A 23,726-nucleotide genomic window follows, 5' to 3' on the forward strand; every position below is an offset into this window, starting at 1 on the left:
TGCCTGTCTTACATGTTCAGTGTATGTGTTGTTGTAATGCCAAGGCAATCACCTAGACTGCAAAACAAATCTACCTACAGGTATAAATAAAGGAACCTTGACCTTGACCTTCTTTTGCTGTGGATCATTTAAAAACACTCAGATCAGATTTGATGGTTTCGTCAGTTTCTCTAATGCAAAAACTCTTCTGCTTTTCTTTCATTAATGCTGGAGTGATGGAACAAAATTATGTTAAATGTACAAGTCTGTGACGTTCCTCTTGTCTGTTAGGGTACCACCCTGGGTCCTCTGCCCCCCCCAGACTCACCCCTGATTACAGTTAATGATATTGTCAGAAAAATAGTAGTATTTTTTAGTTTCAAAGAAAAGCTTTTATTTTTCATCTTGCATCAGTTGCTATGTGATACAGAAGGAATGTTAACACAGTAGAACTGTGTTCAGGCCCATGCAGCTCCAGTGTGTTCTAGCAGAAGGACTGGCAGACAGCATCCATTAACACCTGACACTCACACCGTTAGCTTACATACATGTACATGGAAACGTTAGCTTCATGTCAGGTTTGCATATGTTCAAAGCATTAGCTAGCTAACATTTAGAGCCGATGTTTAAGGGCTCATGAGAAGCACCGCTCTGTCCACTTAGCTTTCATATATACTGCAAAATACTACAAACAAGCCAGCAAAGCACATACAGCTCAGATGTTCTCCTGCTTCATAAAATGAAATGCAGATCCCACCAGAGGAACTCCTGTGCTCCTTTGTGGACCTCCCCTGGTCCTCAGGTCAGACCCACCTGGATCAGGGTCTACCCCAGAGGAACTGCATCTCTTCCAGATGTTTGGGCTGTGGTGGCTCTGCTCTAAAAGTCAATGTGGGTCATGTGTTCGTCACGTCTAAATGCATCGAAGGGAAACAAACCATAGTTCAGTTCAAACACGTCTACATCTGGGTTCTTCTGTGAAACTGGGTTCATTTCCTCCACCAAAGAGGTCCTGTTTATGCCGACGGTGGTTTGTCTGTGTGTGTGTGTGTGTGTGTGTGTGTGTGTGTGTGTGTGTGTGTGTGTGTGTGTGTGTGTGTAAGATAACTGAAAAAGTTACGGATGGATTTGGATGAAAATTTCAGGAAATGTTGATACTGGCACAAGGAACAAATGATTACATTTTGGTGGCATTGGGGGGTGGGGTGGGGGGGGCAACACTTCTCTGCCTCTGCGGAGGTCTGCGCTCTGAGTGCTTTTCTAGTTTTAGTATCTTCACTGTTCCATCTGTTTAGACCCAATAATAAAAGGTAAATGTGGACAGATTTAACCCCAGGATGGACCTAATGATGACCTCAGAGAAATGAGCCATCCCATAATTAATGAATTTATAATCAAATATTGGGTCCAAAAATAGGACCCAAATATGGACATTAACCCTTTCATGCACAGTGGTCACTCCAGTGGTCAGTTCTTCTCCAGCTGTTCTCTTCTATATTCGTGGGTTTTGTTGTTTTAGTTCCAGATCAGCCGACACAGTGGACACTAATGCACCATCCCATAATAATACTCTGACATTCAGACTGTTACTGTAACTGTACTGTTCTAGATTAAACCTGATCTGCACTAACATGTTTGAGTGGAAATCAATTGCTTGTTATTGTCAACAGACGGTAATTAACCATTTTTCTTAAACAAAAAGGTGTTTTGTTTTTGCACCTTATCTCCATAAAGTGAATAATAACTAATATTACAGTATGTTCAAATGTGACAAAACATCAGATTAACTGCATTAAAATAATTGATTTCATACTTTTCACTCAGTGTATCAGTAAATACATGTTTCTGTTCTTCAAAAACTAAACACATGGTGTCCAGCTGAGTGGACTTTTTTTGCAATTCCATGAAAAAAAGGTTAACAAAAATGTTTTCAATTGCATTGTTTTTTTTTCAGGCCTAAAGAAGAATAAAAACACTGGAAAAATAACTTGATTGAGGTAAAAAAAAAAAAAACAGTATTCAAAATCTCTCTAACGGGACATTTTAGGGACTATTTGACCCACATTTTTCTTTTTAAGTTCATTTTTGCTTTAGTTGGACCATAAGGGATTATCCAAAACAAGGAGCTACTGTATATGGAAATAAACGTTGGAATGGAAATCAATTTAAATTCACTCTGACGGGACATGACTGTGTTTGGACCCATTAAGGTTCTCATAATTCAAACATGAAAGGGTTAAATGTCCCTCAGTGTCAGTGCATTAGATGTGTAAACGTGTGTAAATGCTCTTCTATACACTCTAAAGCAGGGCTGTCAAACATGTGGCCCGGGGGCCAAATGCAGCCCGCCAAAGGGTCCAGTTCGGCCCCTGGGATGTTTTTGCCAAGTGCAAAAATTCCACAGTCTTGAATTGAATTAAGCAAAAAAAAATTAGCTTGAATTAAGGAAAAAATGTTGAATTAAGCCAAAAAAAAAAAAAAAAAAATCTTTAATTAAGTAAAAAAAAAAAAAAATCTTGATTAAGCCAAAAAAAAAAAAAAAATCTTCAATTAAGTAAAACAACCTCTTCAATTAAGGCAAAACAAATTCTCAAATTTAGCAAAAAAATCTTGAATTAAGCAAAAAAAAAAAAACAAAATCTTCAATTAAGTTAAAAAAAAAAATCTTCAATTAAGCCAACCCCCCCCCTTCAATTAAGCAAAAAAAATCTTGAATTAAGCCAAAAAAAAAAAAAAAAATCTAGAATTAACTTAAATTTTTTCTTTTAGTGCAAAAAATAACATTAAATTATGAAAAATATTTACATTTACAAACTCTCCTGTACCAATAAAATGTGAATTACCCGAAATGTCTAAAGAAAATGAAGCACAATTTTAATATTTTTTCTTCCTGTTCCTCAGTGTTTAGTGTCTTTGTAGATCTGATCCAGAATGCACATGGACTAATGAGAAGTGGAGAAATAATAGTTAAAATTGCACTAAATTTTCTTACATTTTTTTATTTAAATTTCAGTTTTTTCAGGGTTTTTTTGGGGGGATAGTTTATAACAGTAAGTATTTTCATAATTTAATGCGTTTTTTTTACACTAAAACAAAGACAAAAATTTGGAGTTGTCATTATATATTATTCTGTTATTTTTCTGGTTCGGCCCACTTCAGATCAAATTAAGCTGAATATGGAACTGAACTGGGATGAGTTTGACAGCCCTGCTCTAAATACAGACACTGTTCAATGTGTGGATCCTAGTGGTTTTTCTAATCCACACATGTGGGTTTGTCATCAGTCTGAGTCTCATTACAGGTTTGGTGTGGAACCCATCGTGTCCACTGGTGTTACATACAGAACCTGAACATTTAAACTAGGGGTGTCAAACATGCAGCCCGGGGGCCAAATTCAGCCCGCCAAAGGGTCCGATTCAGCCCACGGGATGAATTTGTGAAATGCAAAAATTACACTGAAGATATTAACAATTAAGGATGTCAAAATAATTTTAGGTCAATTCCATCTAAACTGGATCAGAACCAGTAAAATATTATCACAATTAACTATAAGTAATGAAAACCACAAATTTTTCTCTTTGTTTTAGTGTAAAAAAAAGGAAAATTACACAAAAATGTTAATATTTACAGACTACCCTTTTACAAAAAATGTGAAAAACCTGAACAAATGAAATGTCTTCAGAGAATTCAGAGTAACTGTACCAATATTCCATGTGTTATTAAATGTTTTGTGTATTTGTAGATCCACTGTGATCTGTACATTGTAACAAACGTGAAAATGAGAAGCTGAGGCCGAATAATGGCATAAATTATTAAAACTGCACTTGTTTTTCTTAATAACCATCATTTTGCTCATGGTTGTTCATGTTTTTTTCACATTTTTTTAAAGGATAGTTTGTAGATGTAAAAATTTTGATCATATAATTTTACTTTCATTACTCTAAAACATAGAAATTCGACATACAAATTTTGGAGTTGATATTATTTATGGATTATTACGTTGTTCTTTTAATGATCCGGCCCACTGCAGGTCATGTTGGGCTGGATGTGGAACTGAACTAACAGGAGTTTGACAGCCCTGATTTAAACACAAATAAATCACCAGTGATTTTACAACAGCGTCATTTTGTCAAACACTCTGCCTTGAATATTTACTTCAATTCCCAAAATGCACCTGTGACAGAATGAAGAGATATCTAAAAATAATAATAGCGTGTAATTTTCGTGTCCTTTCGACCATGTTACATGTGGATTTATGTATGAAAAAAAAATATATAAAAATGTGTTTTATCTGAAAACAGTTTCTCTTTTATCTCAGTAAATATTTATTTTTAAATCCACCCAAACCTGCTTCAGAGCATTGGTCTACATCTGGTTTAAATGTTGAACCCTCTGTCCTGTTTTTAGGTCCAGTTTCACAGAAAACACCCACATGTAAAGTGTAAAAACCTCTTCATGTGCAGTTTAACGAATCTACAGATGATCAGATTTCTGGTAGTTCTCATAAACATTTTCTTGTTGTTCAGACACTGGCTGGGTTAGCTGTGCATAGTCGACTCTTTCACCCTCTCCTTGGCGTCCCCCTTTGGACTTCATGCATTTCCCATCAGTCTGTGCTTCCTCACCATCCTCATCCTCACACTCCCTCTCTTCTTCTGTGTTTCCTGCGGACTCCTTTAGCTTCTTGTTGGTATAAACTGCATCAACACTGATGGAGTCCTCTTCCCCGTCGTCCTCCTTATCACTGTAGGTGTTTCCTACTCGGTAAAACACTGAAACACAACAATCACAACAGAATATTATTATTATTATTATTACTATTATTATTATTATTATTATTATTATTATTATTACTGAATATCGAGAACATAATGTGCAGGTTTCTTCCAACTGCTGAAGAATATCAGTGTTTCAAAGTGAGCACAGACTCTGAGTTTGAAGGTGGGCTCCGGTGGGTCCGGAATGGGATCGTCTCCTTCGGATCACAAAGATCACCACGAAGACCAGCAGGAACAGCAGTAAACCCCCAGCAACGAGTGGAAGGACCAGCAGCGACGAAGGAACTGGGAGAAAAAACACAAGAGTAAATATATACATAATATACACAACTGCATCATCTGCATACAGCTTTAACACAGCAGTCTATTCCAACTAGTGCTGGGCAACAATTGAAATTCTTAATCGCAAGGATTTCTGTGAATAATCATGATTAATCGCATAGTTATATGGGGGGGGAATCAACAGCGTGTAAGGGTATTTCAGACTGGAAGTACTCCAGTGATATAAAATAATTCCACATTACAGTGCCCCCCACCACCACCACCACCACCACCACCACCACCTGAAGACATTTAAAATGAAAACGTCCATGGAACAGACCAGTACTGTTCTCCATGTTTATGTCCACACCAGTTTATTTCTGGTTGTGAGTGATTGACAGGAGTCTTAAGCCCACCCCAAATGCTGTCATTGGTTGAAACACATGATGATGCTGACTGTCAAACCAACCCTGATCCACATCCCCCTGTTCCAAAAAAAAACAACAACATCCCCCTGTTCCTGTGACCCCATAGTTTACCAACGAGTGTTCACAGAGCCAGAGCAACGCACTGAAAAAGAACATGTGATGTTCAGTTGTTCAAAGTAAACAAAGGCGGCCCTCTAGTGGTGGGAATAAGTGTCACTAACGTATGTTTTGTCCTTGCAGTGTTCCCGTAGTCAGTTCAGACATAAGAAGGAACTAACAGACACGTTTCTTTCACTCTGTTTGTATGGACAGGTAAACGTTTGCCTGTGAGTATTTTCTGTTCAGTTGTTGTCAGAATGAATAGTATCAAATATCTCTGATGTGAACCTTTGTTGTTGGATAAAAAGATGTTGTAAATCTTAAGTTAATCTGTAAATGCTAATTGTTAGCATGTCTATGGGTTTTCCCATTCAAGTTAGCACTGAGCTAGCGGTCTTTTTCCCATTCATTTAAATGTATAATGCCATGTAAATGTACTAAGGCAGTGAACAGAACTCAGACAGATTTAGTTTGTATGTGTCAGTTTTACAGTGAGTCTACAGGAACAGAGTTGGACACAAGTTTTGGGCGTCCGTCTTTTCTTGGTAAACCTGTTGTCTATCTGCTGAGCTAATCGCTACACGCACACAAGCAGAAGAATAGGAGTTAGAATAAAACGGCATTAACGGGAGAGAAAAAAAAAAACTGTAGGCGTTATTTAATGAATGTGTTAATGCAGTAATAACACATTAACTTGCCCAGCCCTAATTACAACCATAATATACTGTATCCAAAAAATAAAACAAGCATCGACATGTTCATATAAGTACAGGCTTCAGGCAGATGACTTTATTTAGACACTAAACAGGAAACATGTGGGACCTTGGTGGACCTTGGTGGATCTGTGGTGCGCTTTGGGGAGACTTCATCCAAAATAAAAGAAGTTATTGTGCCTTAGTCACTGCCTGCACATTTTTTTTTTTTTTTTTTTTAACAGTTTTTAAAAATCTGATTTTAAATGTTAAAACTGAGGAAGTGCCCTCTTACTGTGAACCAGCTGCCATATCCTCCCAAGACCCAGCAATGCCCTTATTGTCCTCATTGGGAACACGAGTCTGAGACCACTACATCAAGCAAAATTTAGAGAATCTATTTCACTCCTGCTTTCCCTTTAAGAGCTAATCCTGGACATTCTTTTGATGCCCCATCTGTGGGATTGTGGCCGACACATCATATGACTGTTGTTTCAAAATGGAGTGAATTCCAACTTCCTCATTTTAAGAAACCAAAAGCAGTGAGTCATTGATTTTATTTGCAGATATCATGTCTCTGTTGTTAAAAAAAAAAAAACAAAGAAGTTTTTTTTCTTTAATATCAAAGTCTGGACTTCAGTTTGGTAAGGTTTTTTCAAAAGCTCAATAATATTTAACCCAGGGGTGTAGAATTACGTAGGGACGCTAGGGGCTCGTCCCTACCAATATCCAGCCACTACTGTGTTGTCCCTACCAGTCCAACCGCTGTCCGTAGTGTTTAGTCAATGATTATGGCACACAAAGGGTTAATAGTTGTTCTCTGCTAGAAGTCCCGCCTCTAACCTAATCATCACTGTCCAATTGACTCTGCAGTTTTTCTATCGTACATGTGATTGCCCGCCCCCTTCTGTTACTCCATCTACGTGTAAAAGCTACAGTTATCCGCTAGTTAGACAGGACAAGAAAAAAATAAAAAAGTTCAACCAGACAGGAGGCAGTTCGTATCTCCAACCGCTTAGTGTAAGTTGTCAACATGCATGCATTTTGTTCTGCCTGGGTCACATCAGCTAGACAGATTTGAATATCAGAGGTGTCATTTACCTTTGTACATGTGTGTGTTTGAATATCAGAGGTGTCATTTACCTTTGTACATGTGTGTGTTTGAATATCAGAGGTGTCATTTACCTTTGTACATGTGTGTGTTTGAATATCAGAGGTGTCATTTACCTTTGTACATGTGTGTGTTTGCCCTGCATGTGTGTGTATGTGTATCCGTGCATGCAGGGCTGGTTCATGGCATAGGCTGATAACTGATAACACGATAATTTATCATTAATTGTCTTAAAAATAAAGAAATGAGAGGGAAAAAAAACCCCAACATCCCCACTGTAATTTCTCAGGTGAGCTCTCCTAAACCAGTGCTCACTGAGCATGTGCAGAAGTGACAGAGACAGAGTGGAGCTGAATGACAGTCAGACAGGTGTAGAACTAAACATCCAGGTAAAGGGTGGAGAGTTTATCAGCATGAAAAGGTCTTCCAAGGCCTGAACTGCACAGTTTAGAAGAGGAGAAAAGAGGAGGCAAAAAATAATCCAATTACAGAGGTATGGAACCTTTTATAATGTTAAAGAACGTTTTATGGTACTAGCAACAGCTAGCTGAACTGAAATGAAGCAAAGTTGGCTAATAATGGAACTGGAGATGATTAAGAGATGAGATATCTGCTAAGGTGTGGTTTACTGATGAGGAACTGGTTTATAAATGTTTCTGTCTGGTTTACTGTTAGTTAGCTGGTTTCTATATGTTTCTATCTGATTTATTTATGTTTCTATATGGTTTACTGCTGGTTGGCTCTTTTATATATGTTTCTATATGGTTTACTGCTGGTTGGCTCTTTTATATATGTTTCTATGTGGTTTACTGCTGGCTGCTTTGTGCATCTCCTCTCATGCTTCATGTATCTCCTCTTCATGCCCGCCCGACCCCCCCCCCCCCCCCCCCCCCTTTTATGTGTTTGTGTGCATGTGTGTGTTTTGTTTTCGGGGAGGGGGGACACACACCAAATTCATATCTGGCCTAGGGTGCCAAAATGGCTACAACCACTGACTATGATTGTTTGTTTGCTTGTTTGATCAGCTCTACATGACGTGAAATTATGATTGCAAATACAAAAAAACATCAACTTTCAGGAGTGCTGCCTTGGAGCACTTTTGTGTCCGCAGCAATGTCAGGATCAAACCTACTCCTTTGATTTAACCCTTTTAAAATACAACATTTACTCAATGCCCTTCGTAGTGGACATTGGGACTAGTTACACTTAACAGTAATCTGTCAACAGCTATTTATCAACACCAACTATGATCCATGTGGTTGTGAAAACCAGCTGTTACATTGTTGAATAGTATCTTTATTTAATTTCATATTAAATTGAAATAACTGCAAATGCAATTGTGTGATGGGGTTAAAATATTAATTCAAATGTGACCAGACCAAGGTTATTATTGTTAATGAAAACTAATGAAATGACAAAAACTAGAATTGAAAAAAACATTTTCGTTAACTGAAATAAATAAAAATTGGACCAGTGTCCCTGTATCTTACCGGCCAAATTCAAAGCTTTGGTAAATGTATCCAGATCCATTTATTCTCCCCCAGTTCTGTGTATTTATTCTATTACAGAAATAGTCCATGCTTTGCTCATATTCAATCAGATCTGTAAAAAATCCAAATTCACACTTGATATCATTGATACTGATTTATTGGATCAATCCACTTCCTATCTGTTAGAATGGGAACATTTTTCAAAGTCGCACCAAACCCAGAATCAGATCTGGATTGTAATAATTTCAATCCCTTGTGTTGACATCATCATACAGAAGCTGTATACCAAGTTTGAAGTCGATCAGAACTGGAGTTTGGGAGAAAAAGATGACTGAAATGTTTTCCCCATAACAGCCCATGTTAAATTTTGCGTCAGTTCCAGATCCAGAAGAAGATCCTGATCAGCATGTGGACATTATGTTTGGGTCATCTCCCCATCAGGGCTGGACTGGAGACATTTACACTGGAGATCATTTAGATTTACTGAGTTATTGCATCCATCCACTTCCTATCTCTGATAATGGGGACATTTTTCAAAGTGGCACCAAATCCAGAATCAGATCCAGATCCAAATAATTTCACTAACTTTTGTTGACATCATCATAAAGAAGCTGTATACCAAGTTTGAAGTCAACCGGAATTGTAGTTTCGGAGAAGAAGACGATTGAAAGTTTTGTAACGGACGACATACGACGTATGATGACAACAGCTTACGGCCTGTCGGCCGGTAAGCTAAAAACGATAACTAACTGAAACTGTATTGTGTGTTTACAAAACTAAAACGTATAAAAATTATGGATAAAATTGTGTTTGTTTTCGTCTTTGTCAGTGTCGGATTGATACGAAAGTGATTTATTTCATTCTAGCAATTTTAGCTAGCCGCATCATACAACACTTTTTGGTCCGTCACTTGTGTTCACTTGTGGTTTCCAGTCATCTTCTGGTCCCCACTCTACCTGGAAACATGAGGCCCTTTCCCACCGCAGGAACTTCTACAGGAACTTTCTGTATTACCTTGAAATTTCAAAGTTCCTGGTGCATTTCCACCAAAAATTACCCGAGTAAATGACTTTCCCCCGGCCCCGAATTTACCCTGAAGAAGCTCCTGGTATAGAGGTAGTACTGTTCCGATTACCAGGAACTTTAAGGGGCGGGGCTGTGTGCTGGAGAACACTGAGTGGTGGACTAGACTGACAGCATTTCCACATTCTGTTCACCACCAATATTTAACTCATTTAATTTCCACAAGCTTTGGATTTTGATAATTCGGAAAATGGACCGAAAGAGAAGCTACAACAAGTGGACGGACTTTGAATCACCGACACGAAACGAGCGAGGTTCAAGTAAAAGCTGTCAGAGCCAAATATAAGACACAAGCCTAAAGAAACACCAGAAAAGAAGAAGAAACTGATGCAGGATTAAAAGAAACTAAAGGACCACAACAGTCACAGTGGATCTGACTGTCGAACAAACCAATGGTCTGAATATGACAGAAATATTCCCTGTTTAGTTGGTTCATACTGTAACAGTAGTCAGAGGCATCAGCTGTTTAGTCAGAAGTGAAGTCCAGTTAGCCTAATGCTAATGCTAACTGGTCAACAGTCTGACACTAAACCTAAATCAGAACTGGATGGATTCATGTTGTCGCTGTGAGCTGAACACTGATTTATTCTGTATGTTTGTGATTTCCACCTGAACTGGACCAGACGGACTCGCCTCCTTTTCTGAACCTGTGGCTCGTTTGTGTCCTGGTCCATCGTCTACTGCTGTTTACAACGGCCCAGGTCAGACAGGTCACATCACACAACATAGTAGAAGTAATCTGTCATCATGTGTTCTGTTATTCATTTTAACATTTTTATTACTTTTCCTGTAGGAAAGCGAAACAGGGACTGGGACCATGGAGTTCCAGACCAGCTGTCCTGGACCAGCAGGACCAGACCCTGGTCCAACAGCCTGAACCTCTCACACATGTTTATTTCCCTTTTAATCTCAAGGCACCTTTGTTTTGTTTAAATTTTAATTAAAAAAAAAATCTACCCTAATACTGTCTGTTCATTTACAAGGCATCAAAATATAAGTAGAGTAGAAGTACTTTTATCGGTAATATGCAGTTGAATTAAATGCAGGCATTTGAGTAAATCTGTCTGACTTAGGGTTGAACCTGGACTAAATCTGTAAAACAATAGAAATGAAATAGAACCATCCATCACACTGAAAGTTAGATGTGATTTAGTTTAAGGAATGAGAAGTTGAAAATACATGTTCTACCATTTTTAAATACAAATTAAGGATCTGTAATGATGGTTAACTTCATTTCAAATGTATTCCACATGGATTAAGTGAATCAACAACCAGTTAAATGTTAAACCCAAACTGTCCACTGAAGTACTGGGTCATTTTATTGAACTAGAGGTCAGTTTGTGAACGGACATGAACTGGACTACAGGTTCTGGTTCTGCTCCTCATACATCATCAACCTGATTTGAATAAATTACCCTGAACTTTCAGGTGCGGTGGAAACGCAGTTACCAGGAACTTTTTTACCCCAGAAAGTTCCTGGTAAATAAGTTCCTGGGCCTTTTGGTGGGAAAGGGCCAACAGAGACTGAAGTTGGGAGAAAGCAGCAGAGTCCTGTCTGGGATTTATTTGAATATGACGGAGAAGAAGAGAAAAGAGACCACTAACTAAAACTAAACTAAAACTAATCATTTAGTAGAAAATGAAAACTAATCCAAACTAGCAAAACCTGCTCTAAAAACAAATTCAAACTAACTGAATTAGAGAAACAAGTCTAAACTAAATAAACTAAACTAGAATGAAAAATCCAAAACTATTGGAACCTTGGACCAGCATAAGCGTTTCCTTTGTTGTACTTACATGTGATGCTGACATAAAGCGCTGCTGTTGGTGCAGATGTGAATGTGCGTGTGGAACCCGTCACTTCGTACACACAGCTGTAGTTTCCCTGGTGTTCGTACTCTACTACAGGAAAGTCAAAGGAGGCGGAGTTGTTGACCGCAGCCTCGGAGGTGGTGACGTTGGAGTCTGAGAAGATGACAATGAAGCGTCCTCCAGGGTAGACAGTGTGGACAGAACAGGTGATGACCAAGCTGTGACCTCTGGTGACCTGTGCACCTTCAGGAACCCACAGCAGGCCTCCGTCAGGAGACGACACAGAGATGGTGGGCTGCTGCAGATCCACTGGAGAAACAGGAAACACAGAAATGAACTGGAGTTTTAGAAATCACCATGGTTCAAACCCAGATTAAGTCAATTACCCACTTACCAACAGGCTGAATAATAACAGAGATGTGCTCATATGTCACAATATCTGACCTTATCATAAGTAATGTTCTCAACAGTATCTACATCCTTTCATTTGCATTTGATACAAAAAATGGACAGAGGGTGGGGTGGTTCCAAGGGAGCAAAGTGAAGCAAAATGAACATTAGATACGCTTCAAATCATGTAAAACTGTATTTCTTTTTTTTCCCTTTTTATTCTCATCCATTAATAAAATGAATCCAGTTGAAGTGAATTCCAACTTCCTCATTTTAACCCTTTCATGCATGAATTATGAGACCCTCAATCAAGATTTTTTTTCCTGAATATTTTTATTCCTCTTTAGGCATGAAAAAACATGCCTAAAGAAAATTTTCTTATGAACCTATTTTTCATGGAGTTGCAAAAATGTCCACTCAGCTGGACACTGTGAGTTTAATTTTTGAAGCAGGGAAACATGTATTTACTGATATATTGTGTGACAACTATGAAATAAAAACATTTTGAATGCTTATTTTAGGTAATTCATTTATCAGACAGGGATAGTTGTTTGTTTACTCTCTTTCTAGTTTGTCTGATAAATGAATTACCTACAATAATTGTATGTGGAAGACAGTATGAACCTTCAGCAGACATTTATTTTTAATGCTCTTACTCTGATGTTTTCTCACATTTTAACACTCTAATACCAGTCATTACTCACTTCATGAAGATAATATGCAAAAAAACCCACAAATTTTTACAAAAACTGTTAATTACAGACTAAAAACAACAACTGACTTACACACAAACATGTTACTCTAGATCAGGTTTATCAAGAACAGCAAAGTTACAGTAATGGTATGAATGTCAGTGTATGGGATGATGCCTAAGTGTCCATTGTGTTGGCTGATATGGAACTAAAACAACAAAATCCATGAATATACAAAAGTACAGCTGCAGAATATCTGTCCACTGGAGTGACCACTATGCATGAAAGGGTTAAGGCACCAAAAGTAGTGAGTCATTGAGTTTTTTGCAGATATCATGTTTCTGTAGTTAAAAAATCAAACAAACAAGTTTTTTTTTCTTTAATATCAAAGTCTGGACTTCAGTTTGGTTTAGTTTTTACTAAAGCTCAATAATATTTAACCCTTTCAGAATACAACATTTATTCAATGTCCTTCGTAGTGGACAATGGGACTAGTTACACTGAACCAACAGTAATCTATCAACAGCTATTTATTAACACCAACTATAATCCATGTGGTTGTGAAAACCAGCTGTTACATTGTTGAACAGTATCTGTATTTAATGTCATATTAAACTGAAATAAATGCCAATGCAATTGTGTGATGGGGTTACAATATTAATTCAAATATGACCAGACTGGGTGTTGACAGCATAAGCGTTCCCTTTGTTGTACTTACATGTGATGCTGACATAAAGCGCTGCTGTTGGTGCAGATGTGAATGTGCGTGTGGAACCCGTCACTTCGTACACACAGCTGTAGTTTCCCTGGTGTTCACACTCTACTACAGGAAAGTCAAAGGAGGCGGAGTTGTTGACCGCAGCCTCGGAGGTGGTGACGTTGGAGTCTGAGAAGATGAGAATGAAGCGTCCTCCAGGGTAGACGGTGTGGACAGAACAGGTGATGACCAAGCTGTGACCTCTGGTGACCTGTGCACCTTCAGGAACCCACAGCAGGCCTCCGTCAGGAGACGACACAGAGATGGTGGGCTGCTGCAGATCCACTGGAGAAACAGGAAACACAGAAATGAACTGGAGTTTTAGAAATCACCATGGTTCAAACCCAGATTAAGTCAATTACCCACTTACCAACAGGCTGAATAATAACAGAGATGTGCTCATATGTCACAATATCTGACCTTATCATAAGTAATGTTCTCAACAGTATCTACATCCTTTCATTTGCATTTGATACAAAAAATGGACAGAGGGTGGGGTGGGGGGGGTTCAAGGGAGCAAAGTGAAGCAAAATGAACATTAGAAATGCTTCAGATCATGTAAAACTTTTTTTTTTTTTTTTACTTTTTATTCTCATCTACTAATAAAATGAATCCAGTTGAACCTGACTAATGTGACCAGTTTATGAACCAAAGCAGTGTTGGTTTAATACGGTTGGACTCAGATATGACATAGAATTCATTGAACATTAGAACCAACAGGATCCAGTCCAGGCCTAGGTCTATTTTTGACCCCTGTGTGGGATTCCCTTCAAACATGTTTCATATTCAGTCCTTTCAGTCCTATAGTTCATCTGTTCAATCAGATGTTCAGACCTTCTACTGCTGCCCATATACAGACCTAAATACTGCTGAATAGACAGGTGTGTGTTCAGGGTTAGACTGGAGTCTAGTTTAGATAGAATTTATTATGTTCTAAATGTTAGGGCACCAGTGAGTAAAGGCTCCCACAGAGTTGAGTGTACGTGCACACTGTCCACAGATGTTTGAGGTTTCATAGTGGACCATACCAATTTCACGTGTCACATTTAAAACAGGCTGATGCACAGACTTCCCTCAGAGCAGTCTACTGTGTGACATGGAGTCCACGCACTCATAAACAATTTAGCTTTGTGTCCAGCAGACGTCTGCATTGAGTCCACCTTGAGTGTGAACAGACCGCCGCGGAGTCAAGTCTGCTCGACTCTGTGGAGGCCTTAAATCTGCCATTGATGTTTAATAACTGATAACTATTCTTACTTTGCCCCATTTGCACACACTACTGAATCCAGAACTACTGCAGTACCTGAGGTCCACAAAAGTGGTCTTCCACTTCAACCTTTCCAGACAGGACGGTGGTGGTGGTGTTTGTGGCGCTGACACATTACTGTCATATTTTGTTAAAATCCCTCCTATTTTTGTCTACACAACTAATAGAAACGTCCTACATAGTCCCAGATGGTCCCATGATGACACTTGTTCAAGGTTTGATGTAGAGGGACCCTCCAGTGGATCATTCTGTGACACATGTCAAAGTTTGACAGACACTGAGAAACTACCAGGGTTGTAAACTGTTTAGGTTTAGCCATAAATACAACTGGGTTTGGAGACAAACTGTCGTGGTACTGGAGGTCATGACCAAACTCTAGTGTGTGCTGACGTTAGAGTCAGGATGGACTCAAACACTATGTGGAAGATCTGCAGTTCTTTGTTTCTGTATTTCTTACCAGTAACATGAAGTGTGATGGGGTTACTTAAGGGAGACCTGAATGTTTGACTTGAAATGGTCTTCTCATACTGACACCGGTACGATCCGTCAGTGTCAAAGGTCACCGTAGGGAAGTCGAAAGTAGCCGAGTTGGAAGTCGATGTCTGAGGGTTTCGACGTGAGCCCGAGGACGCCATCAGACTGAAGGCTCCGTCCAAAAACTCCCCTGAAGTTGAACAAGTGATGCTGAGGCTTTGACCCCAGGTGACCTCTCTGGCAGGATTCACAGAGATGCCGGGTTTGGGGAGACTCACTGAAACCAAAAAGGAAAAACCACTGTAAATATAAACAAATCATTTAAGAAGTTGCAATAGTTTTGTTTTCAAACACATTCCTCTTGTTCCTATTCTTACAGTCACTAATCATCTTTAAGCAGGTGGTGATCACATACTGAGCCCCAGCTACACTTGATCTGTTCAGAATCAACCCCATTGGAACAAACATCTCATGAGGAAAGGTCACAGTATTATATTCCAACTTTATGGGCAACCGTGGAAAAGTCTCACCTGAACATATGACACCAGCGTCCTCACTGTGTCCACAGTTTTCTGTTCCAAATCCTGGGTGTCGACATGCAGTTAAAGAACTCTCACTTCCTGAACAGGCCACATCATCGAGCCAGGTTGGTTCAGAACCTTGACCAAAGAGGGCGGAGCCTGGGGCACTCACTGCCGTCCCACAGTTCAGCTGTCTACAAACCACCTGAGCGTCATTTAAGTCCCACCCATCATCACAGACTGTTCCCCAGGTACCACTGTGAAAGACCTCAACTCTACCAGAGCACCGAGTAGAACCAGGACCAACCAGTCTGATGTGATCTGTAGGAACAAAAAACACAGTTCACAAGCAATTCAAAGGGCTTTGATTAAAACAAACAAGTACAGCCTAAATTAAAGATCACCATTTTTTCCAGTATTAACTCACAATTCCAACACATTCACCAATAATAACAATGACAGAAGATAAAAGTCTGAAAACTATAAAACAAGGAACTTCCAGAATATTTTAAAACACTTCCACCCAAAGTCTCTCACCTGAACATATGACACCAGCGTCCTCCTTGTGTACACAGTCCTCTCTTCCAAATCCTGGGTGTCGACACGCAGTTAAAGAACTCTCCCTTCCACAACAGGCCACATCATCGAGCCAGGTTGGTTCAGAACCTTCACCAAAGTGGGCGGAGCCTGGGGCACTCAGCGCCGTCCCACAGTTCAGCTGTCTACAAACCACCTGAGCATCATTTAAGTCCCACCCATCATCACAGACTGTTCCCCAGGAACCACTGTGAAAGACCTCAACTCTACCAGAGCACCAAGTAGAACCAGGACCAGGACCAGAACCAGAACCAGAACCAGAACCAGAACCAGCCAGTCTGATCTGAGAAGCTGAGCAAAGAAAACACGTTTACCAAACATTCTGACGGGCTTTGATTAAAACAAACAGGTACAGCCAAAATTAAACAGAACATGACATGCACTTTTCATTCTCCTTGGCCAAATTTAGTGTAAGATTCTGTTGAAAGTTCCCGTCCTATCGGTCCTATGGACCTATCAGTCCTATCAGTCCCATAGGTCCTATAGATTCTATAGGACCTATAGATCCTATCGGTCCTATAGGTCACCTATTTTCAGTCTTCTTCTGCTCATGCCCAGATGCATCCACAGTTTAAATGTGGTGCAGATATCTGAACACATTCTTCAGCTACTGCAATGATGTCGTTGAATGGACAGATGACAAAACAATTACACTACCCCTGTGTCCAGAGTTCACTGAGGAGTAAAAATGATAAATATCAGTGAAATGGTCACTAATTTTTTCCCAATATTAACTCACATTACAATGAAACACACACAAACACACACAGACTATAAAATACAACTTGTTTCATCTTAAAAATATGAGTGAAAGGTCTGCCTTAAATTTTTACATCAAATGAAAAAACATAGGTTGTTCTGTAAACAATTATCATGTTGTCTCAACGAAATATCCCTTGTGTGTACGTCTGTCTTTGTTTTTTGGACACAGATTTATTAATTAGTCAAACTCTTAGGGTAGTAGTTTGAACTTTAAAATTGAATTCAACCGAATTTAAAATTCCATGGTGTAGACAGTCGTTTATTATTATTATTTCCCCAAAACTCCATTTTGGGGAAATAATGGTTTTACCCCGACCACCACTGTTGGATCTCCTTGGTGTTTTGTCGATAAGTTGGACAGATGTGGTTGGATTTCTTCTGCTTGATAACCACCAAAGTGGAAGAACCCTATGGACTTCAGCTTCTATCAGTTTTATAAAGCTGTTTCCGCTACATGGGACCAGCTCAACTCGACTCAACTCTGTCTTTTCTGAATATTTTAAAATACTTCAACCCAAAGTCTCTCACCTGAACATATGACCCCAGCATCCTCATTGTGTCCACAGTCTTCTGTTCCAAATCCTGGGTGTTGGCACTCAGTCAGAGAACTCTCCCTTCCTGAACAGGCCACATCATCGAGCCAGGTTGGATTAGATCCTTGACCAAAGTGGGCGGAGCCTGGGGCACTCAGCGCCGTCCCACAGTTCAGCTGTCTACAAACCACCTGGGCATCATTTAAGTCCCACCCATCATCACAGACTGTTCCCCAGGAACCACTGTGAAAGACCTCAACTCTACCAGAGCACCGAGTAGAACCAGGACCAACCAGTCTGATGTGATCTTTAGGAACAAAAAACACATGTTTAACAAACAAGTTGAAAGGCTTTGATTAAAACAAACAAGTACAGTCTAAATTAAACATAACATGCTGTGCACGTTTCATCCTCCTTGGCCAAACATAGTGTAAGATTCTGTTGAAAGTTCCTGCCCTATCGGTCCTATAGGATCTACAGGACCTATAGGGCCGATAGATCCTATCAGCCCTATCGGTCCTATAGGTCACCTATTTTCAGTCTTCTTCTGCTCATGCCCAGATGCATCCACAGTTTAAATGTGGTGCAGATATCTGAACGCATTCTTCAGCTACTGCAATGATGTTGTTGAATGGACAGATGACAAAACAATTACACCACCCCTTTGTCTAGAGTTCACTGAGGAGTAAAAATGATAAATATCAGTGAAATGGTCACTATTTTTTTCCCAATATTAACTCACATTACAATGAAACACAAACAAACACACACACACACTGTAAAATACAACTTGTTTCATCTTAAAAATATGAGTGAAAGGTCTGCCTTAAATTTTTACATCAAACGAAAAAACATAGGTTGTTCTGTAAACAACTATCATGTTGTCTCAATGAAATATCCCTTGTGTGTACGTCTGTCTTTGTTTTTTGGACAGAGATTTATTAATTAGTCAAACTCTTAGGGTAGTAGTTTGAACTTTAAAATTGAATTCAGCTGAATTCTAAATTCCATGGTGTAGACAGTCGTTTACTAGTTTGGTTTATTATTTCCCCGAAATGGAGTTTTGGGGAATTTATAGTTTTACCCCGACCACTGCTGTCGGATCTCCTTGGTGTTTTGTCGGCAACTTGGACAGATGTGGTTGGATTTCACCTCCTTGATAACCACCCTAGTGAAAGAACCCTGTGGACTTCAGCTTCTATCAGTTTTATAAAGCTGTGTTTTCACTACATGGTACCGGCTCAACTCGATTTGGCCTTTTTGTGTTTCCAATACGTAAAAGAACCTGGAATCTGGAACCTGGTACTATTTTTTTAGTACTTGCTCAGCAGAGGTTCCAAAATGGGTGAAGAGATACTAAAATGTGACGTGTAAACACTGCAGACCACTGACTGGTCAGAATTGTCTCTGTGTCATTGTGTCATTAATGTGCGACTTGCCATGTTAAAAAATGAAACTGAAGCTTAAAGTAAATATTGCAGTAGGCTAATCCATGATGGCAGCCCGAAAACGACACCGTGGTTGGCCCAGGAGGTTCAGACAGTTTCTGTCCTTTATGGCTAATGAAGAGATTCAGCATGAGCTTGAAGACCAGGTACTCTAAAGTCAGTAGTATCTTGTACTGGAAACAGACTCAAGGAATAGTACTTGGTACTCAACTCAAGCAGAGTCAAGTCGAGCCAGTGCCACATTGTGGAAATGTGGCATAAGTCATCCACATGGGAGCGCTTTAGTTGAACATCAGTTTTTTTGGACATTTGCAGCCCAGATACACACCACTGGTAAGGGGGCAGCCCATCACCACACACACCGTCAGGAGGTGGACCCCAGAGGCTGAGGAGGCTCTCAGGGACTGCTTCAGCAGCGCTGACTGGAGCATGCTGCTTGACCCTCATGGAGATGACATTAAGGGGGCTGCGCAGTGCCTGATCGACTACATCAATTTCTGCACAGATATTGCTGTGCCCGTCAGGGATGTGTGCTGTTTTGCCAACAATAAGCCCTGGGTCACTGGAGAGGTAAAGCAGTCCTCAACCGGAAAAAGAGAGCATTTAGGGAAGCAGACCTGGAGGAGGTAAGGAGAGTACAGAAAGAACTGAAAAGATGCCTAAGGGAGGCCAGGGAGGCATACAAAAAGAAACTGGAGGGCAGGGTGAGGCAGAACAACATCAGAAAGGTGTGGGAAGGTATGAAAACCATCACTGGGTGCAAAAAAACTGCTGTTGGAATGGTGGAGGGAAGTAAGGAGAGCAAATGAGCTGAATACCTTTTTTAACTAGGGGGCCGTTTACACGGCGTCGGATTCAGTCAACTCCGGGAAGATCTCATGGCGGATTAGCCTTCTGTTACCATGGAAACGGTGCCTAGAGTGCCTGAATCCGGAAACTTTTGATACCAGGGTCCAGGGTGGAATGTTATCGATACGCTCCGCATTTCAGCTCCGTGTTAACGCGAGTCGGAGCGTTCCGGGGTAAAATATGACGTCACCGCATGCGCGCGCAGCCAAGAACCACCAGTTAACCCACTCCAGGCCAGTTGGTGGCGGTAATGCGCCTCCAAGCTGGTTTGCCAGCCTCTATGACACAATAAAGCTGCAGAAAAAGAAGGAACAACAACAATGGCCAGTTTCAGAACAACATACGTGCTGCTAACTGTGCTCAGCTCGTCTGTCCAGACAAAGAAGTCCTGCGTCTTTGTATGACCACTCGCCATTGTTGTTTGTAAATAGTGTTGTCCGCCTCTTTTTCTTCTTCTTCTCCTCATTTAAAGGCTGTCTAAACCGGAAATCGTTTGTGCGCAGGCGCCTGTTTTACCACCAGTTTCACTACAGCTCTACATCGCCAGCTACTGGTCTGGCATGGACACTACAGCGTATTCAGCCGTCCTCGCGGACTCATGTTAACGCAGATCGTTATCATAGCGGCTTCGTCTTAACGCGGAATGATTTTATAACGCAAAGGAGAAATCTTTGCGGAGTGTTTCCGTGTAAACGTACCCTAGTTCAGCTCGGGTGTCCCTACCTTCTCCCTCTCGTCTGCACCCACACTGAACACAGCTGCATCAGTCCACCAACTGTTAGCAGTCCCCAATCCCCCCTCCCTCCCCCCCTGCCCACCAGACCTCTCTCCTCCTCCACTCCCAGCAGGACCCCCCCCCATCAGCCCACCTCTACTACCTCCTGTCACCAGCCCCACATCCTTCCCCCCATCACTGTGCACCAGGTGAGAGGGGTATTGAGGAGGCTCAACCCCAGGAAAGCAGTTGGCCCTGACCTAATATGCCCCAGGCTATTAAGAGTATATGCTGAGGAGCTTAGTGATCCCCCTCAGCACGTCTTCAACCTTAGCCTGCACCTTGGGAAGGACCCCTCATCATGGAAGACATCCTGTATTATCCCTGTTCCCAAGACGGAAAATCCCAGGGACTCCAATGACTTTCGTCCCATTGCTTTCACCTCACAGGTGATGAAGTCGATGGAGAGGCTGGTACTGCATCGTCTGAGGTCACAGGTGCAGCATACTCTAGACCCACTCCAGTTTGCATATAGGGAGGGGATAGGGGTGGAGGATGCTGTCCTGTACCTGCTCCATCGGACTCACTCCTACCTTGAGGAGGGAGGCTGTGCTGTGAGGATCCTTTTTTTTTTTTTTTTCTAGCGCATTTAACACCATTCAGCCCCCTCTATTGCAGGAGAAAGTAGCCACGATGCAGGTGGACCCACTCCTCATCACCTGGATTACAGACTACCTGACTGACAGACCCCAATTTGTCAGGATTGGTGGCTGTGTACCCAGCACCACTTCCAGCAGCACAGGAGCTCTACAAGGGACTGTGTTGTCCCCCATCCTCTTCACCTTGTATACTACCGATTTCCAACACAACCCAGGACACTGCCATATGCAGAAGTACTCTGATGACACAGCAGTTGTGGCATGTATCAAGGGGAATGAGGAGGAGGAATACAGGAGACTGGTGAGTGACTTTGTAGGGTGGTGCCAGAAGAACCAGCTGCTCCTAAATATATCTAAAACAAAGGAGATGATGTTGGACATCAGGCACAAGCCCCTCAGCCCACTCCCTGTTTACACTGAGGGGGAGGCGGTCGAAATGGTGCCCTCCTACAAACACCTTGGCCTGATAATAGACAATAAACTGGACTGGTCTGTGAACACCGACCATATCTACAGAAAGAGTCAGAGCAGGCTTTACGTCCTGCGCAGCCTGGCATCATTTCACATCTGCACTAAGCTACTACAGAGGTTTTATGACTCTGTACTAGCTAGTGTTGCTTTTCATGCTGTGACCTGCTGGGGGGGTAGTGGCAGCAAGAAGAACATCCAGCGCCTGAATAAGATCATTAAGAAGGCGGGCTCTGTGGTGGGCCTGAAGCTGGACTCCGTAGAAGAGGCGACAGAGCAGAGAACCCTGTCCAGATTGAGGGCAATCATGCATAATGTCAACCACCCACTGTGCTGTGTCCTAAGGCAGCAGAGGAGCACCTTCAGCCACAGACTGCGCTCACTGAGCTGCTCCACCACTAGATATGCAAAGTCATTTGTCCCTCATGCAATAAGACTGTATAACTCTAAGTGGGAGGGGAGGTGGGAGGAGATGAGAGGAGGAGCAGCTGGGTGGGGGTGTATAGGAGGGAGAAGTTCAGGAACACTTCTGTTCTTGGGTGGGTCTCTATGTTTTTATGCTTTTATATTTTTATGTGATAGGTCGAGAACACATCTTGTCTTTTAAGACTACTTCTTTTTAATCTAAGTTATTCACAGCTACTTATACTCTGCATTTATTTATTTATTGAGTGTTGATGTGGTATGGCTGTGTTTGCATTTTGTGTTTTGTATTCTGAACTTCCCCTAGGGGATTAATAATGATAATGGATTAGATTTATAGAGTGCTTTTCTATGAACACATACTCAAAGTGCACAGTGGATCCAGTATTCATTCACTCTCAGATTCTCCCCCTGGTGGTGGTAAACTACATTTGTATCCACAGCTGCCCTGGGGATGACTGACGGAAGCGTGGCTGCCAATCTGCACCTACAGCCCCTCCGACCACCACCGAACATTCATACACATTCTATCTAATTCATCAATAACCAGCTGATTCAGATCAAATGTGGTTCCTCTTGATGTTCTTCCAAATGTCCATGTTCTTCCATCCAGAGTTCATCTGGGCTCATTTTCAGTCACTGGGTGGAGTTGAAGGTTCAATGGGTTCATTCTTCTGATACCATCAGGTCCATGGGGCTCAGACTGAGTTCACAGCCACTTTCTACCTGTTCTATTCTACATGACACTACCTTGAGTTTACATGATGTCATATTTGGACACCAGGGGGGTGTTTTTTCCAAGTGGTTGGGTAAGCTTCTGTCGAAATATCAATTTCTTTGGTGATTATTAAGGAAATAGTCAACCAGTCAAACTCTAAATTGGTTCATGTTGCTCATTAAACAAATATCTAATATCTTTTCTGACATTATTCAGGCTATCGGATATCCTTGGTGTGAACGTGATGACTATCCCCCTTTCACACTGACATCAGTGACCCCTAGAAGAACCCTATTAAAGGAAAAACCACTGTAAATTCAAACAAATCATTTAAGAAGTTGCAATAGTTTTGTTTTCAAACACATTCCTCTTGTTCCTATTCTTACAGTCACTAATCATCTTTAAGCAGGTGGTGATCACATACTGAGCCCCAGCTACACTTGATCTGTTCAGAATCAACCACATTGGAACAAACATTTCACGAGGAAAGGTCACAGTATTATATTCCAACTTTATGGGTAACCGTGGAAAAGTCTCACCTGAACATATGACACCAGCGTCCTCACCGTGTCCACAGTTTTCTGTTCCAAATCCTGGGTGTTGACATGCAGTTAAAGAACTCTCACTTCCTGAACAGGCCACATCATCGAGCCAGGTTGGTTCAGAACCTTGACCAAAGAGGGCGGAGTGTGGGGCACTCACCGCTGTCCCACAGTCCAT

General features: G+C 41.0%; 1 protein-coding gene across 1 annotated transcript; it reads right to left on the minus strand.

The window, feature by feature from the left end:
* Positions 1-375: 375 nt before the first annotated feature.
* Positions 376-23,726, minus strand: LOC115415530 (deleted in malignant brain tumors 1 protein-like). Its single transcript, XM_030129119.1, has 7 exons — positions 23,546-23,726; positions 15,297-15,590; positions 13,534-13,857; positions 11,719-12,042; positions 4,908-5,042; positions 4,605-4,751; positions 376-892 (listed from the first exon to the last, which is right to left on the minus strand). The coding sequence occupies exons 1-7, from the start codon at positions 23,724-23,726 to the stop codon at positions 876-878; spliced, it is 1,422 nt and encodes a 473-aa protein (XP_029984979.1). The 3' UTR covers positions 376-875.

Source organism: Sphaeramia orbicularis, chromosome 24, assembly GCF_902148855.1.
Source record: "Sphaeramia orbicularis chromosome 24, fSphaOr1.1, whole genome shotgun sequence".
Lineage (NCBI taxonomy): Eukaryota > Metazoa > Chordata > Actinopteri > Kurtiformes > Apogonidae > Sphaeramia > Sphaeramia orbicularis.

Coding starts and splice junctions, on each gene's coding strand:
- LOC115415530 (XM_030129119.1), bottom strand. CDS start 23,726: ATGGACTGTGGGACAGCGGTGAGTGCCCCACACTCCGCCCTCTTTGGT. Junction 12,043..13,533: donor GCTTTATGTCAGCATCACAT/GTAAGTACAACA, acceptor CTGTTTCTCCAG/TGGATCTGCAGCAGCCCACC. Junction 4,752..4,907: donor AGCCCACCTTCAAACTCAGA/GTCTGTGCTCAC, acceptor GTTGTGTTTCAG/TGTTTTACCGAGTAGGAAAC.